Consider the following 19,399-nt stretch of genomic DNA (forward strand, 5'->3'; position numbering starts at 1 on the left):
TATCCTTGGTACGGTGAAAAGAAATTGGAAACCACGAATTTTGAAGTATTAAATCATTCGGTAATCTATAATCTGACAGTGAGACGGGTTAGATTATCGATCACTTTTTTTATGGGACATTGTTTCGACCAAATTAATGGACTGCCCACCTGGTACATAATCCTTAACGCTCTTTCGTGAAGGAGTGCAAACGGATAGTAGAACCAACACGCACACGGCATCCGCGGCAAACGAACAGGGTCAGCCACTGCAGGAGAGTAATGACACATTGATTAGATTTACGATGCCTGGCTAGTCGAACGAGAGCAAATTAATTTGTGTACGGCATGGCAGGCTATGTATAGACTCATTTGGCTCGATGTACCTCCTGCACGCCGACCAGCAACTCCCTGTACGTGCATAGTAGAACCTTCCGTTCTCGACTTTCAGTACCGAGCTTTTACCTCCCGTCGGTGAACAGCCAGTACTAGGCTAAAAATAATCGATGCACCGAGTCCATAAAAATAGTCGAACACGATCCGATTGAATCGGTGAAAGTTAATCGACTAATCGATTATTTCGTAGTTTTTTAAAACGGTGAATTCCAGTACGTAGTCTTAATAACGGAAAAGTTTTTTGATAATTTATAAGTTCATTCAAAACATTTTTCAATTTCGTGTTAAAATATTCATTTACCTTTCACTTATTACGCCAAATAGGTACTCGGTAAGTACTCGATTATTTTTGGTCATTCCTAACAGCTACAGTTCTGGCTTCGTATTTTCTGAATCAAAGTTCACTCCGAGGGATCGAAGATGATTCTCACACGATCGATACAATTTTAGAAAATTTCAGGCATCCTCTCGCTCTTCTTCTTCAATCCACTCACTCTTTTTTGGGTTTCGAAAAACACGACGATTTTCGGAGGAATCGTTCCTTTGATTATTAACGAGTTGGCGTGTCCGTGTAACGGGTCTTATAAATATTCATTTCTTTTTCCCGGGGGCGGCTGTGAAGGGGGTATGAAAATGCGGGAAATGAAAAGTGCGGGTCGGCACGTTCGCCCCGTCTATAAACCTTGACGCCCACGTGCAGCCAGCAGGCGGGAAAAAATTGCCGCTTCCTGTATTCCCCGGTCTGTCGCGGACTCGTCCCCTACCGTACAAATCATAACCCTAGGTACGTACATTCCGTAGCTTCGCCGTGCCCGGTATGCCTCTGGTAACGTCCCCTCTTCCTGCGATATCTCGAATAACGAATACCTGCACTTCGTTTGACGTCTTATGCGAATCGTTTTCGTTTCTTTTCCTTTCCGCGAAGAGGTCAAGGATGCTTTCAGAGATCGCTGCCGGTTTTCCCTAGAAATCCTTTCAGCGGGTCAGCTTTTCTTTATTTGAATATTTAAGGATACGTCGGGTGTACGGAAAATGCGGACGAAACAACTTCCAAACGAAAGATTTCTCGGGTAGAGACTGGAAAAGTGTAGCTGAGGTCAACTGAGTTCAATTTGTTCAAAATGATACCTTAATATTGAGAAATTCAAGAAAAACAACGGATTTAGACGACAATATTTCGGTTATCAATAATTTTTTAGACATCGATACTATTCTGCCATTTTTTTTCACGAAGAAACTGTACCTCAAATACAGTTTCGATAAATTGTAGGTCAGATCGTTTGTAAATAGATTTTCTAAAAATTGTCCAAACTTTAAATATTATTTACTTTTTCAATCTACAGAAGAAATAACTTATAGAAAATAAATATAGATTTTGAATGATAAACTTGTGCTTTATTGCAGCATACATTGAGCTTGCATTAAATGAATAAGATGGGCTGTTATTCATTGAAATTTAATAAGCTACACAAATTTGGGATTAAAAAAAGGTGCTCGATAATGTAACCCGTGTCACATTATTAATTACTCAAATATTTCAATTGAAATTTGCGGTTGTCAATTTTCATCCGCATCACACCAACGGATATATCTATCGGGATTATTTTCTGACAAAAACAACTTATCAGATTTTATTCTTCACTCAGTTACTGCTTCCGAAGGGGTGTCGAAATTTTTCCCCTTTGAAACTTTTCCAACCGGACTGTACACGTGGTACATCCTTAACCCTGATGATATCTTTCATTCCCGTTGAAGTCGGACGATCGGTTGATGCAAATTCTCTACAAGTCTGCCTTTGACTTGCGTTTTGGTGGCTCCCTCGAGTTTCCGCTGCTCCCTCTTTTTCATCCGTCGTTTCGCTATCTCCGGTGAAATACGAATAGCGGTACGTATAGGTATACATACCATGATACACATGGCATACACGTATCAAAGTACGCTCAAAAGGCTCGTCGGCGTTTCTGAATCCTTGCCAAATTCTTGTAGGTATACAGGATACGCGAACATCCGTATACCTACACCTAAACATCACGTACATGCATTATACCTACCTTACACTTACATCGGTCGGCTGGTGACTACACGCTTCGTTGATTAGCGATAAAGTTCCGATCCAATGTGAAAGTCGCGGCTGGCGGGCACGGGCATGTCCGTTTGCCAGAGATGGTAAATATTTTAACCTCCAGGGATCCGATCCCGCAGGCGCAGATGAACAGATCTACCGGTTTCGCGAACTGCATGCATGCTCGGCGAAATCAGACGTGTGTCCGAGGAGAAAAGCTGGTAAATAAGAAAACAGCCCTGAATACTTTACACGAGTCACGTACGAACGCCATCAAATCTTGACCACAACGAGATCCCAACAACAGATATCTATGTACATAGGTATGTGACGCAGGTTGTACGTGCACACGTGTACATGTGTGTACACCTATGTATACCCGTCCTATGGAACTCTGGTCATAGAGATGGACGATTCGCGATGCCCGCGTCCACGCTCGACGTCGTTTACTAATTGACAGCGCATCGATCTTTTCCCTCGACTATAATCCCCCTTTGCGGGGGAGAATATAGATTTGCATGAATGTGTGTAACACTCTTTGTGTGCATCAGTCGTATGACTGTCAAGGGTTGAGGGGTGATCTCGCATTTACTGTCGGTGAATTGACGGAAGCTTTTTTTGGGGTTCACGCACAGGTTCATTGACTAAAAATACTTTTTTTTTTTTTTTTGTTCAAAGTGTATACAGAAATCTGTCATATATACAGGCCTATCTTTCTGACGGTTTAATCGAGAGTTTATTTGTACCGCGGTTTGTTTTATTAATTTTTTTACAAGCTTAAAAGCTCTCCAGGGCAGGACAGAATCAAGGATTAACGACCCTGTTTGACTTCGTGATAGATATTACTCACTGCGAGTTTTGTGTAGAGGGTAAAGAGAGGAACAAAAAGGCGCGAGATTAGAGGAATGCAAAAATAGACGTATGAGATATGAATAAAGAAGTCGGCAACTAGTTATGAAATATGGCAGGTTTAGCGAGGCATAAAAAATCGGAGACAGCTCGTAGCAACGAGGGTTACAAAGGAAAAGCAACAACAAAGAGACGTCGAGGCTCCAGTCAGCCGCCGGAATCCAAAAGCTTGGAGGGAAAAAAGCCTCGACGACTACGACCCGACGAGTTGCGGAAGGAATCGTACATAAGACGAAGCGTATAATACGGCTTACGGACTGCCTGGAATGGTGGAAGGATTCGGTCCCGATGTAAGAATCGGGCTCCGCGTATGGGTGAACACACAACACACGACACACGCAATGCATTATATCGTGGTTGAGGCTTGCGAGCGGTCGGAAAAAAGCACCTTCCGCCTAGCAAACGTCCGGTCGTCGAACAACGGTCGAGTTTACGAATCCGTCAAAGAAACGGAAGCTTTCCTCACCCTTCGCGCCTCACCCTTTTAATATAAAAAGTTTCCAACCCCATCGATTCCTCGTCGAACATTCAGTAATTGTGAACAAAGTACCGGCCAACTTTCGGCCCCTCTTCATCCCCTCGAGCCTTTCCTACATTGGTTGTTAAATTTCTTTTACCGACCCCAACTCCCCCCCCCCCCCCCCCCCCCCCCCACCCCCGTCCCCTCCTTATCCTTTCCTTTCTTCGATTTTCAGGAGGGTTGGTGGGGGGCGTCTCCTCGACCACATCGGCTACAGACAGCTTGCAGTCAATTTTCAATTAAACCGTCCGAAATGCTGTAGAAAAAAGCTCGGAACCGAAATTTCGCTTGAAAAAGCTCGTCCGTGACTTCTTGCGCCACGGTTGATACTTGCAGCCCGTTACTAGGTCCGTGGCTCTAGGAGCTTGCACGGATCCCGATCCGCGAACGGAGACAACGATGAGGTATAAAAGATCATTGCCGGTAGTGGCGGCGGGCAATGTAAAACTTTCGAACGTGAAAACGCTACGTGAGACGTCCAGGTGATTCCGCCGGCCGCATAAAACAGCCCTCGCCGCGATCCTCGCCACCCGTAGTATAAGGAGCTTACACTGTGCTCGCTGCTGGGAATAGAAGGGGATGCACGGAGCTTGCGCGGACTCGACCCGCCGCCACGCGCGCCTACCTGCCTCCGAGCTTCCGAGCTTTCGGGCTTTCGGGCTTTCGAGCTTTCGGCGTCGCTGCTTACTGTCGCACGTACCCCCGCTGGCCAAGGACCGTCGACGGGCCGCTCTCGCTCATCGTCAGCTCGACGACTTGCCGGTCGTCCCTCCCCTCTGCGAGTGCTTTCAGTGCTCTCTCTCTCTCTCCTCGCTGTCTCTCTCCCCCCCCCCCCTCGCCCCCAACCCTCTCGCCGATCCACCTCATCCCTCGACCCCTCTGTCTATCGTTATCACTCTCTCTCTCTCTCTCTCTTTCTCTCTCTCGCTCTATCGCTCCGTCAGTGTATCTCGTTCCGTACGCAGGGGACTAACGTCGACGTTCCGTTTCACTCCCCCGCATACGTAGAGAAGTATAACCAATATACGCGTATATCTGCGCTGTGATAACCCGGGGATATTATTGCCTCGTTGTCCCCAGTGAAGGATTGTGCCTCGGGAAGAGTGTGCGCCTCGCGGTGAACCAGGTGATGATCGTTTGCCTGTAGATAAATATACGGAAGAAGTTGAATTCATTTTTATTATTATGCTGTATATACGCTTAATGTTCCTTGATTATTTCCTCTTCAATATTTCTATTTCTACGTAGTTTTTACAATTATCTCTAACTGTGTTTCAGTGTTTTCTCTTTGTTGAACAATTACCTTGTACGTGATTCATTCCGGAACACGCCATGTCCCGTTCATTATATTTTCTGTGCAATTCGTCATTCGTCGATTAATGTATAATATATTTATATGTCATAGGCAGGTTGTGCGTGTGCTTGTGTGGATATCGTTACGTATGTAGACGGTTTTTTTTCTTCTATCTCTTATAAAACCCGGTAACGGTTCTGGGTATAGCGTTTTATGACAACTCTAACATTCGTCGAAGGAAATTTTTTGTGCATGTGCCTACGTTTGCCGTGTATTTGTGGTACACCGTTTATTTCACTGTCTCTACGTTCGCGAGGTGTATATACGTCTGTGTAAGTGCGTGGGTGTGTGTGTGTGTGTGTGTTTGGCGGGCGACGGAACGACAATCTTCATTAGCACAATGAAATTGAAATTCCGTGTACGTTTCACCGGGTTTTCGATGCGACGTATTCTCCCCATTTCGTATTTCTTCCATTGTCTATTTCACTTTGTCTTGATTCGGATGCTTCCCTCGCTTCATTTTTTATTTTTTTTTCCCCGCTTCTTTAATCATGCGTATGAAGCATTCCACGCCAACTCAACCAACGTCCGACCCTTACCATTTTTGATTTTGTTAAAAAATTTTGATGCTATTGTCCCAACTTCAAAACGGTACCTCGAAGTTTTTCACATCTTCTGTAATTAATTTGTTTTAGTCATGATGTTTACGAACTAACATGTTTTTGGCTGTTGTTTAGAGCTCTGAAAAAATTATCGATAATTTTGTGTCAGACGTAAAAATTTTTAAACCTAGACCGAGAGTGGACTGGCGAAAATTTAGATCTCTGATACAAAAATTTAAAAAATTTTTCAAGATTCTTAAACAATCGCCAAAGACATGTTAGTATCAAATATCATAAGTGAAACAAATTTAGTTCACAAAATGTGAGAAACTTCGGAATACTGTTTTGGAGTTGGGAATATCCTATTCAAATTTTTGAGCAAAATCAAAAATGGCGTGGAATGCCCCATATATGTATATTTACACGTGGTAAGTGCATACATACACAATTTTTTACACTCTCTTTTGTTTCATATTTTATTATAATTTCCTGTTGTTTTTTTGTGTCATCAAGTGTCAGTAGTTAGGAATAATATTGTATTGTGGTTTGTACGTGTCGAAAAATATGGTAATGCATTACTAACAATGGTGTCAACTATACGAATAGGTATAAAAAAAACTGTTCATATAGATGTATATTCTTCGTCTGTTACCATTTTATATCGTGATCGCAGTTGTTCCATAATAATTTTGAATTCCTTTTGTAAAACGAATTTGAGTTGAGAGAAAAAATTCTGTACAGGTATAATATGTAAAAGTTGAATCCCATTATCTTTGCAGTCTCCGATCCTTACTTTAATAACGAAAGCCTAAATTATGCTGAGACAAATTTTCCGGTGGGGGGAGAGTTTTAAACAAATATTCTTCATACACATTTACATGTAACAATTTACCGTAGACTAAACATGGCATCCAAACCGAGACGATTCAATTTAAATCGTCTTGTACGAGTAAAAGTACAAAATTACGTAGAACGAAACTTTCGATTCGTATATGTATATTGAAGCATTCCGTTAGCCGAAGAAATGGATATACTATTTTTGTTCCTTGTTATATTTCTCATCTTTCTTACGCTAGCAGATTCCGTTTCAAAGCCGCAAATCCCGGCTACGGGTTGAATACATAAATTTAAATTAGAAGTTCAGACAAGTAGAGAAACGTATAATAATATTATACATGCGTACGTATACACGTGTAATCTATACGTGTTTCGGTAGGAGGGTATGTCCTTACGCTTTTTGGCGGTTCAAGTGCAAAAAATCATCCCTACAGGCCGCGGTTCGTGACTGGAGTAATAAACAGCCCCTAAATTGAAAAGGACCTTGCAAAAGACGAGCCCCAGTGAATATAAACATGTACAGGGTTCCCCCTTGCCGGCACTATCTGCAATTTAGCTGTCATCATCGTATTTTTTTCTTCTTCCTCCGGCTCTGTCCCTGCAGAGACACAATACTTGGGGAAAAGTTTTATTCCCTAACTGGAAAGAAACGACGGGCCTCCCTGTCGGCTTCATCCTAGCTGCCTGCCTGCCTGCCCGCTTGTACGCTCTCTCTGTATTCCACTCTCGAACTTTTACTTGAAATTTATTTTTCCACAGCGCAACCCGAATAACCAACCCTCTAGCATACGTATAATACATCCCGTTCCTCCCCCCCCCCCCCCCCCCGTTTCGCGTACCGCAGAGCGTAAGTTAGAAACGTTTACGAGCCGGGCTCACAATCAGTTCGAGAGCTACAAACGTGCACCAGGCATGGCTGAAAAAAGTCGAGTGTGGAATCGAAGTGAAGAGAAAGAACGTAATAAAATTGAAGAGAATGAGGAAGGAAACGGAAAGGGGAAAAACGTATAAACGCGTCTAGGTATATCATATCACGAATTCCTTTGTCGAATACACGAACAATTTCCGTTGCCGATACTCGTGATAACTGTTCTTTACTTTTCACGATTATTCGTATTGTTTTTTTTTTTGTAATTATGCATGCGAAATGACGAATCTAGGGGGCGGATCTGCAGCTCTATCGAATTAGGGGATGTCGACCGAAGCGGGTACGCAGAGTACGTGCTTCGTTTCAACGATTCCATGGTTTAAATTTCCACGCGGCTGTTTCGGACGGAGCTGAAATAAAGGCAACAATATCACGAGGAAAGAATAGCAATGTAATTTCGAGCCACCTTATTTCATTTGCTACAGAGAGAGAGAGAGGGAGAGAGAGTCTTTCGTTGCCCGTTCCGCGGGGATGGTTACGGCGAACCGAAAGGAACCCCGTCCCAACCCCCCATACGAAAAATCCACCACTCTCTCTGTATTTTACACGGTCACGGAGGATAAAGTCAAGAATTTTTCCGCCCGTTATCTTGTTCGTGAAAGCTTTTTCATTACGAGTTTCGATCCTCTGGCTTACACCTTGGTTTTAATTACACGGCGGAGTGTCGGCCTCTCCCTAAAAAATTTATCGAATCAATTATTTTGCTAGTTCGCAATTTCAACGCGTTGTATAATCGTAGCTAAATTTCTCAGCCAACAGAGTTTTGCAAAAAAAAAAAAAAACACTTTGATACCTTTGAGCATCGGTTTATCAACGATTGTAAATTTTGAATACGTATTATACAAGGAGAAGGGAATGTTAGGAATTATAAGTAAAAAACATGCGCTGAAACTTTGACTTTTGCTCGAGTAAATTGGTTAATTAATCGTTTCCTGCGACCTGTAATTGCCATGCATAAGTAATATCGGACGCGATATAATAATTCATCTCAATTCCTATCGCGCGCTAACTACATTCTTGACTGATTTAATTGATGCCGGGTTTTATTATATAAATCAGAAGGACTTGCGGCACGCGACAGCCTATCGTATTAAATCGTGAGGTTAATTGCCGCAGCCGCGTATCCATCCCCATTCCCATTCCCACAACCCACCCTACCTATATGTATAATAATAATAATGATAATATACTCTTCTCTCGAATTTTTCCCGTCGTCTGGCGAGCTAAAAATTTCAGGATTTGACTAAAATTACCAACAATACAGATACATACAATTCCCCTTGCAAAATATGAAAACAATTCTCCTCTAATCTGCAGTCGTTGAAGCAAAAAAACAAACGACTTTGCTAACCTTCCGACCTTTGCGACTAGTCAGTGGGCAAAAAAATGTAGACAAGAAAACAAAAATGATAATAGAAAAGAAGGGGCAAAAAAATAAAGGTGAAAAAGTTTCCCGTTAAATTCTCCGGTAACTTTTTGCATTCTGTACTAATGGGGATGCCAATTAATGGCGAAGGTTTCTCTCGGAGCGGGAACGCGACTAAATGGCGCCAGCCGGGGCAAGAAGCTGCTCTATAGAAACGTCTAACGTCGCGACGTATAGAAAATAGAGTTAAATCGTAAATCGATAAAATTATTCCCGGCGATGTTACCGAGTGCCATCGCAGTGCAGAAATTTTGCGAAAGTTTAAAGAAAATCACGCCGGAAACTTGCTGCGTGCTTAACTCGCGCGTGTATAGGTATACCATGAAAACCGGTGAGAAAATTCCTCGAATTTGAGAGATATTTTTTTTAATATAGAACTTGCGAGAATCCTTACGTACGTCGGTATGCGCGAGAAGAAGTTGTAAGAAATATCTCCGGACGCACAATATGAAACGTTTCTAAAATGGAATTGCTCCTCCGAGAGAGCTGGATCCGTTTGGATCAGAATTTCAATAACTTGTCCTCTTTTTTTCGTTCAATTTACTTTTAAAGTTGACAACCACACCGCGCAGAGTGACTGTACATCGCGAGGTGACAATAAATATTTCACATTGCGAAGAGTGGTAGTCGAAGTGCTGGAGGCAGAAGTAGAAGCAGAAGTATAGCAACGGTTCATCGCCGACACGTAGAGGAGTTGCATCGGGGGTATCGGGGAGTTTCAACCCCGTTACCAGCATGAATCAATATCGACCCGGTTGTTCTGAATTCTCAAAGTGTTTGCCCGCGTCTACTCAATTGCGCCGGAACTCACTTTGGTCCCTCCACTTGTCGTCACTTGGCTTCTACGCCTCGGTTCCCGCAAAGGTACTTTTACCGCAATTTGATCCGGATAAATTCAACGCGGTCTCCCAACAATTACCCAACGGAACACGAATACGCGGAGCGCGAATCACCCTGCAGGTATCAAAAGCCTCTTTGCAGGGCGGAATCATCGATATTGACACGGTATCTGGGAGTGCTTTAGTCATTCGTGAGGTTCAATAGAGTAAAAGCTTGCAGCCTCTGCGCGCTTTCATTCATTCATTCATTCGTTACACAGGTCAGCAGCCAAAAAATTGCACAGGTTTTTTTAATACTTTTTCTTACAGATCACACGTCAGGTTTTTTTTCTTGAACTCGTGGTTGCAGTTTCATTTAGAGTGAAAATCCCTTTTAACTCGAAATCTGGTATCCTTTTCTTGATTCTGAAAAGTGATTTCTTACTTCCATTTAATATGTATTAGAGTGAGACTCGAGAATAAATACTAACGGAGAAACAGAAATTGGAAGGCGGAAGCGTGTTCGGAGAAGTGTAAAAGAGTAGAAGAAAAGGTTTAACAGGCAAAGAGAACGAACACGGAATGTTAAGTACATTTCACGAAGAATTCTTTCGTTTAATTTTTGTACCAAGTATTGTTTAGTTCATTGTACAAAATGGTGAATTTTTCATTATTGTTATGCTTCTTTTTGTTATCCAAACACCTTGTATTTTGCAAGAATACTGTAACGTAACGGAGGTACATGGAAGTAATTTTTGGATTCAGCGCGCTCGAAATCAAAATATTTACCAAAAACATCCCACGCGGCTGAAATGAAATATTTTTTCGCAGATTTGTTTTATCAACGTGCACCGAGATGCGGTGTGACGACGTAACTGAAATTTTCAACCCTTTAGGTGTTTTTAACAGTTTCTATAACCATGGATCAAGTTAGATGTGTACCGTAACGTAACGCCGCTAGGTCGGACGATACTGAATAAAGGGTTTCTCGGTGCAGGTGGTCGCCGCAAATGAGGCCTGACGAGGAAGATTGACGATCGGGAACGAAGGAGGGTTCAGAGACGGGACACCCCGATGGCTGCTGCCGTCGTTGGCGGTTGGGGGCTTCTTGCGCTGGCCATACTCACCCTGGCCACCCCGAGTCCTGCAGCCATTCGAAAAAGTAAGTTAACTTTCCATCTACTCGTCGCGTTCGTACCTCTAGGGATTCGAAAAGCGCCAAATCACCTCGCATCAATTCGAGTTATACAAACTACAACACCGACCGAGTCGAATGATACGAATGATCATTAAAAGTGAATTATTTGCGATAAGCTTGAAGATTGGAAGTAGACTCAAAGGACTTTATTCAAGTCTCGGCATTATCTTCGACGTCTTGTACCAACGCGAGTTAAACTCGAGTTCCAAGAGCGTAGCGACGGCGAGACGGTATACCTATACATAGATCGTACTTTGTACCAAAAGTGCCCTGCTGCAGGATTGTTCGATAATAGTTAGGATAGAGACAAAGGATTTGTTTCGGAGAGTTTGTTGCCCGGCGTTGTTAAGCTTGACGACCATGGTTGACGAAGTTTCGATCGATTGCTTTCAGCTGCGTTAGCTGCGGGAAACAGCTCTATGAAATATTGTGTTACACTTGTTACTCTCCGCGTATACGTATATATACGTGTACGTATGTATGTGCATACATGGGTCTGTGTTTATGCTCGTACTGTGTTCACACAGGCGTGACGGCAGCCGGAGAAATGTGTGCCTTCCGCCTCAAGCCGGCTCTCCAGAAATTATAGTTCGGAGGGTTCCGGTACACATTTCCGAAGTGCGTATACACACGAGTGATTTACCCCTCGTCATCGACATCTATTATACACCCTGCACCATGCACCGTATATCCACCGTTGTGTCTGTCTGTTTGCCCCACTGTTCGTATAATAGATACGAGGACAAATATATTACGCACGAGCCATTTGACGTGCCGCAGGTTATTTTTTACGCCCCTTGGGGGAAGAGTGGAAATTACTCAAACATTACGACATGTTCTGCACGATCGATTATACGTAGGCGGGTGAGGAAAAACGTATTACTTTTATGGCAATAATGATATTATAGTAGTAATAATAATAATAATAATAATAACAACAACAACAACCACAACAATAATAATAACATTGCTTCGAGGCTCGTAAGAGATCGCGGCAATTTTTTCACGGTATTATAGAATCGTATTTTTTTCCATTACTCTAAAAATTTGAAGGGAAAAACAGAAGAAGATTCTCTACAATTCTCCTGATGTCGTAATATTCACGAACAAGCAAATTCGAAAGTAATTTGACGTGGAATAAATTTATGCGTCTTGCGACGGTGGTGAAGACGATTGAAATGAAGAGAGGGTAAATTGGGGTAAATTAATGAAGTAGAGAAACGTTACGGAAATCGGAGGAAATTTGATAAATCAAGCCGGCATGGCGAATATATAGCTGCAGGATCAGGACGAGTCGAGCGAAACGAATATAATTATGCGTCCGACTGATTGTAGCAGCGGTGAGTGCGAATAGCTTTACCGTTTCGATCTCCAACTCGGTTCTTCCCGGACGTTCCCCAGCTGCTGCTCAATTGGCACTCAAGATCAGACTTCCCTTCCGGGAATGAGTCTTGATCGCTAAGAAATTCGCGAGCGTTTCATCCCCCCATCGAAATTATCCTGTTTCACCCCACCGGATCAGCAATTCTCGGGGGAGGAAAAGTGCGCCCTAGGACGGGGACTGGTTTCGAGAACGACGGTTAGACGAGGGGCTTTTCGGCGTCAAGTGTCTAGGCAGGCTCTCCCGTTTCAGTCCTGGATCAAGGGGAGGTGGGAGAAAGCCGAGACGAGTCGAGGTCGCGGTTAGAGGGTTTACGGAGTACCGGAGCTAGGGATGCGGGGTGGAAGATGATGGCCTCGAATTTAGCCCTCATGCGCGAGCTAGAGCCACTCGCTGCGAGCTCGCCGGCCCGGGTTTTATTCACAAGCAGCTTACGTCATACTTCCGGCTGTACAGTTCTTCGAGAGTAGGTCGGTACACAAGGTCGGTTCTGGACACAGACTGGCATACCGACGTTTACCGACACTTAGCCAAGACACGAACCTTTTTCTGGTACCTTTGACGGTGGGGAATATCCCCACTCTGGCTGGCTTGAATTCTACAAAAAGGTTTGCGTCTTGGCTAAGTGTCGGTAAATGTCCGTATCGGAATCTGTATCCAGAACCGGGCTTGTATACCTGCTTTCGGGTACGTCGTTCTTTGAAAGTTGGGAAAAGTTCTTTGTTATTTAGCTACATAACGTAGCTGACTCCCTACCGCATTTTGGGTCCGATTGGTGCTTGGCAATGAGGTGCGTCGGTAAGCCCAGAAGCGAGAATTTATGCAGATTGTTGAGAAAAAAATTTCTGAAAGGGTAGCTCCTGTCGTTTTTCTTGCCTGTATAATTCGTTATCTAGGCTGGGTGGAAGGAGTCGGCAAAATCCCTACGTCTTTCGGTTCAGTTAGCGAAGTCGAGTGAGGCGCGTACTGCTTTGTCAGCTGCTAAAAACGTGACGTTCTCACACTGCCTTAAGGGACGGAATCCGGTGACGGCTGCCGCTCGTCGCACACGAACGTTTTACACACCGCGAAAACCGCGCGTCTATTCCAGGATGGAAAAGAGACGAGGAGGATGAGGATCGGGAGGAGGTGGAGGAGGAGAAACGGCGGACGGTTGGAGCTTGGCTGTCCTCCCTTTGCCTCCCATCGCCTCCCTTCGCCTCCCTGCAGCCATCGCGGGTACTCGAGCTCTCCCAGATTTGTATTCAGATTTCTCTGCACCCCGAAATCAGACCGGCAGCTCAACCTATACGGAGGAAGTCCTCGCAAGCTCGTTGAAAGGCGAGCCACGCGCGTTCGCGAGGAGACGTGCGGAGGAGGCGCCGTCCACTGAATGGCGACAAAGCCGAGAAAGAGCCGAAGGACCGTGACCTCAATGGCTGGGCTTAAATAGGGCTTTTACGGTGGAAAGTATTTCTCTTTACGGTTTAGCCCTTTCGAGGGAAAGGAGAGAAAAGATAGACAGAGAGAGAGAGGGAGAGAGTTGAAACGCCTGCAATTCTGCTCTTCTTTTCCCCCTTTTTCAGATATTCTTTTTTGTTTCTTCACAATTTTTACCTGAGGAAATATGCCGAGCGGAAAAATGTAGGAGAAACAAAGAATGTATACCCAGAATTCGTTTCAACCTGCAGTCCTTTTGTCTCGGGAAAAATTCGCATGTATCGCTGCTGAACGAAATTTTACGACTAATACCTTCCATTTGTAAAACCGTCACTCAAAGTAAGTACTTGCCCTTCACGGTCGTATTTAGTCTCGCTGAAGCCTCGTGGATACTCCGAGTTTGTCGGTAATTCTGAGTGTCTCGCCGATTTACTGCGAGCAAAAATTCGGCTTCCTAATTTCTTCTTTTCTTTTCTTCAAACCATCAGGTATCGGGCGCTGGCCATATCCCAAAGCTTCCCCAATTTCCTTCTCAACAAAAGCTATAAATAAATAGAATTCTTGACTGGCAACAATTCTTCGACAGGCAAAAATCGTAGGCGAATAAATCGCGGGGAAATCCATGACGTGCAAATGGTCGATCCACACAACGAGGGATTTGGTTTTGAGGCAGCGAGGGGCGGAAGGGGAACTCGCGAATGGCGACAAAAGTAAAGGCTAACCAGGGCTGGGATTAACCGGGTATTAAGACGTTCTTAAACGGACTATTTAAGCTCCCGATTAGCACAACACCGGCCAATTTATACCGGGCAAGGATTACAACTTTGTAGGTAATTGCGTTATCCCTGTTCCACGGTTCGCTATCACGTAGGTACATACATACGTTTAACGCGCGCCTAGAGCGACGTTACACACCGTGGCTTACGTGTGCGAAGGAATGCAGTTTACCTTACTTCGGGAAATGTTATAGGATTTAGGATCGGCGAGTAGTTACTCTACCACCGCTTGTAGCCGCTGTCTCATACAGCTCTCTCTCACTCTCTCTCCCCCATTCTCTCTGCACAGACTTGGAACGTTCATTGATTCGAGGATGCACGGGACATTAGGGTGGTCCTTAATTAGAGTATTGATGAATTTTTGACGCCCTCCCACTCCTAGATCAACTGCAAATAATTTAAAAACACATGCCTAACTTTTTCAGAGTTTTGTCTCAACCCTAAAATAGTCCGCATTTCGACCGAAGTTTCTTATGGAAATAAAACGGGAAAAACTGTTTCAGTATATATTTTATTGTAAAAGTAATAATTTTCCAAAAAGTCTGTAGGTGCGACGTTTTAGTGGGCATTAGTGCTACTATCGGGAAAAAAAAGATGAGTCCGAATTTTTACTCCTTTCCGACCCATCTCGCGTGTAAACTTGTAGCAAAGATTGGCAAAAGTTTTCACCCGATTTTTTTCCTCCGTTTTCATAATTGAAATTTTAGTTTCTAACACACAACCTTCGCGTCTGCTGCAGGGTTGTTAGGCGCAGACTCTTCACACGGTTGTTAGAAAACTTTTCGAACTCCTATACCACTTACAGTTGAAAAGTGGAGCGAGCTGCCTGAACACGCTTGAGATATTTATAACCGGGCTTATACGGCGGATATTGTACACGATTTTTGGCCGGTTGGGCTGATTTAATCCACGCCGTTATACTTGTGCCAACTTTCTCATATGTATTATATATACCTGGATTTGTTATCATCGAGTCGACAGGAAATCCGGATTTTTATACTGCAGTTTTCAATAGGATTCCAGCGAATTACAAGCGGCGCTCGGAGTTAAAAAATTCAGCTAGATTTCTCGCGTCCAATATAATCGCTCAAGAACTTTGAGTTTTGTAACTGTAACCAGGAAATCTAGGATCTATATAACTATTCTTGTAACTATTGCGAAAATTTGATGTTGGTACAACAATAAATGATGTTGGTGCCTTAATCAATTGAGAAATTACAGTAATTTTGCGTTAAAATTAACAGAAAATATTTCAATGACAATTAGAATCTTAAAGGTATAAAATATTTACTTGTACCTAGTATCTAACATGAGACGATTGCAATGCTGCACATTCCCGTAGGAAATTATGAAATTAACTTCGTCCATTTCCACGATGCTGGAATTCAATTTTGGCATTCTGACGGTAATTTGCCATTTAATTCCATCCAATTCTACGATTTTTCCAGTAATCAGGTATTGCACGGAAGGATGTTCGGCTACAGTGATCTATAAGAGTTGGAAATGATACGTTCACATTATGTCACTAAACTGGTATAAGCCAATGCGTGGACTTAATTCTTAATAGCAAATTATGCCGACAGGTTTTTCTGTGGATAAATGATGATTGATAGAGAATTCTATCGACCGATAATTTGACCTTGTGGCCGGATATTGAACCACAAGGATATCGTACATTCCAGCAGTTAACGCCCTTCGACTTAGCAAAGCCACCCGTTAAGACACCGGTGTGGGAAATATCTCTGCTATCCACCGACTAAAACTCGGCGATGTCAAGTTGCCTGTGTAGTATTTTATGTCAGAGTTTCCGTAAATCAGATCAGACAAATCGAATTCTTATATCTTGGAAAGGTTTAAAGATTGCGAATGATAAATGAAAGAATGATAATAATGTTTTCTAGAAAATTAAAACTCCATTTGAATGGCTCACGGTTAGATCGCCGTAACTAATTTTGTGTAACTGTGTTTAAAATATCAATGCATCTTGCTTCTGGCAAAATCGGGCAGGAACTCTAATTACAAATATTTCTGATGTTGTTTTAACGAAATTTTTTAAGATTCTGGAAGCCCCGAGAAACTGTAAATTTTTAATTTTCTACTGAATTTTTTTTTCTTATTAATCGAGTTCAAACAAATAATCGTACATCACTCGATTGACTCGGAAAAAATTAACCCCATAATCGAATATTTCATGTTTTTTTTTTAAAAACGGTGCGGTTGAAGCAAAATTTCGTAAATTTCAATACGTAGTCTTAAGAGCGGAAAAGTTTTTTGATCATTTATAGTTTCATTTAAAGTATTTTTATCTTTCGCTTATTATATCTAATAGGTACTCGGTAAGTATGACAATAATAATAATTGATACTTTAATCACATAAATTTATGGGAGTAAAAAACAAAAACCGACTGTGAGATAAAATAATCGAGTCGGTCGATTAATCGATTTGGTCATTTCTAGTGCACGATGCAAAGGAAATCATGTAATCTAATCGAATATCGTTAATCCGTATGGATGTTACCCGATCGAAATGGACTCGTCAAATCCGTGGTCTATTCCAGAGATAATTCGCGACGCGTGTTCTCGGATGAAATCTTTTCAACGTTGCAGGTAATGCGAGCAAGCAGTGAAGACTGTAGGAAAATCCGCCTCAACTCTCGCTGCGCCTCTTATACTGTCGGGACGTAAATTAGATTCCAAGAGATTAAATTAGGTTTCCTCCACTGAGGTTCGCCCGGCTTTGGTGCGTACCGACCAAAAGTTCCGAAACTGTGGCGAAATCGAGTTTCCACCAATCGTAACGCGAGCTCATCTTATCCACGAATCCCTGACTATATACGGGCCAAGTTTGAACTTTCAGAGTCCTCGGGTTGCGATAAAATAACAGAAATAGTGCAACTCGGTTTCCTATAATCCCGATTCCAGGCGCATCTGCATCTCGGCTTGCCCCAGTTCCGGTCTTGTCTTTCGATTCTTGGTGTCCGACGGAAAGTTTTACCCCCCTTCCTTCATCCTCCCATTTTAAAGTCGAGCTTACGGATTTGGACGAACTCAATGATGTACAGAAAGTACAGCCCAGTGGAAAAATTAGGCAAATGAAGAAACGACGAAGTCCATATTCGGAAAGTGAAACTCTTCTAAATACAAAAAAAAATATCAAGAAACTTAGATTCGATTTGAAATGTAATTTTTTATTCTTAAAAATACTGTCCCGGTTGTTTATCCCGAAGAGAAGAGATCCGTTTTCTAAGAGAGATTCGAAAAATTGAAATATATACATTGCGTAGTGTAAAAACCCAGTTTGGCATAAATGTTTCATCGTGCGCAACTAGGAATAGATTGGGAAAAGAAAAACTGTTAACCTCGTTTCACGGTAAAGAAAATTAATCAATGAGAGGAGGTTTCTACATTTTCTGAAGAGGTGAATACACTTGTCCTTATGATCCCTGAAAAAATTGCTCCGATCTATCCGATACTCCATTGTACGGAAATCTCGGCTGACTCGGCGTGATCGTCGGACGAAATAAGCGATTCTGCAACTCGACGCGAGTGCAGAATAGCCGTCGGCTTCCGTCTATCAACTGTCGGCACTCAGCACCGTGTAATACGTATGCAATATACCTGCGTTACATGGCGATGATTACACCGCAGCGAAGCTGAAAATCCAGGCTAAAATATCGGCGCACGCGAAGCAAACTTGCGCCTTCATATCCGCCTGAACGAGAACCAAGCGTCGTTTTAAATTGATCGATTCGACGGCGATGTTATCCTTCTTGTATACATCTATATATATAAGTGTACCTATCACGGAAATACTGCACTGCGATTCGCGTGCCGTGATTTAAAAAAGTGCTCGGTTTGATTTCCCGCAAAATTATTATACCGTAAAAGAAAAAAGAAGACAAAGAGGGAAGCATCCGAAGCTATCAGCCTCAGTTTACAAAATTATTTCACTCTACGATATTCAGAGGACACACACTAGAAATATGGGATAACACTGGCTTGCTTCCAGATATACGCCGGTTTTTGAGGGTCGAGGAACTTGGCTGATTATGTGTGTGAATATATATGTATATATATATATATGTATAAAATATATACATATATATACGGCATCGCGGACACAGTGGAAAGTTTTACGGTTCAGGACTTCTCTATGCAAATATAACCGGTATGCATGGATATAACGAAACTGTTGAGCTTCGGCGAGATTAAATTCAAATTTTAGCGCGGGCCCAGGATTATCCTGGGAGTCTTATCGCCGGTGGGACAGGCCTAAAGTTTCGTCGGTTACAGGCCGACGATGAGACGACGACAAGGTTGGCGCTTTCTTTCTCTTTTTCTTCCTCTTCTTTTTCTTCTTCTTCTTCTTCTTCTTCTTCTTCATCTCCCCGGCGTTATTACACCGCGGAAACGTGCAACCCCGTTGGGGACAACCGGATGCTCCTCGGCCCCAGCTCGAGAAGCACATCCAATGTAATATATATCACAGCGGGTAGTTCGGGCCCGCGAACTACTGTGCGAACCGAGTTAAACTTGCCTCACCCGCGGGGCGAGATGATGAATAAATATTAGACGTGGAACGTAATTGAAAATTATATTACCGAGATAAGAGCTGCTGCGCTCTTCTCCTCCAGAAACCCCGATTTTAACGATATTGCAAACTGTGACCTCGAGTTATATGACCGTCGTGTATATACGGGAGGGATGTGCAACTACCTCGGTTTCTCCAGTGATGCATCGAACGGTTAAGAAAGTTGGATAATTAATTTACAAGCTTACTATACGAAGGTTTTACTCAAAATGTAAAAACGAAAACTAGCGAAATTACGTACAACAGGCTTACAGATATCGATT

The 19,399-nt window shown here is 42.9% G+C and overlaps 1 protein-coding gene across 3 annotated transcripts in view; it reads left to right on the top strand.

Annotated features, from left to right (window-relative positions):
* Positions 1-19,399, top strand: part of LOC124211735 (uncharacterized) — an 83,395-nt gene that overhangs the window by 29,042 nt on the left and 34,954 nt on the right. Inside the window, exons 1-2 of one of the 3 annotated variants that reach the window (XM_046611086.2) lie at positions 4,550-4,991; positions 10,768-10,932. In XM_046611086.2, the coding sequence (XP_046467042.1) occupies positions 10,845-10,932 (88 nt within the window). In that variant the 5' untranslated portion in view covers positions 4,550-4,991; positions 10,768-10,844. Of the gene's footprint in view, positions 1-4,549; positions 4,992-6,230; positions 6,368-10,767; positions 10,933-19,399 lie in introns of those variants that run through there. The other 2 variants (XM_069133494.1, XM_046611088.2) reach the window with 2 other exon arrangements.

The sequence above is a fragment of the Neodiprion pinetum genome, chromosome 2 (genome assembly GCF_021155775.2).
Source record: "Neodiprion pinetum isolate iyNeoPine1 chromosome 2, iyNeoPine1.2, whole genome shotgun sequence".
NCBI classification, from domain to species: Eukaryota; Metazoa; Arthropoda; class Insecta; order Hymenoptera; family Diprionidae; genus Neodiprion; species Neodiprion pinetum.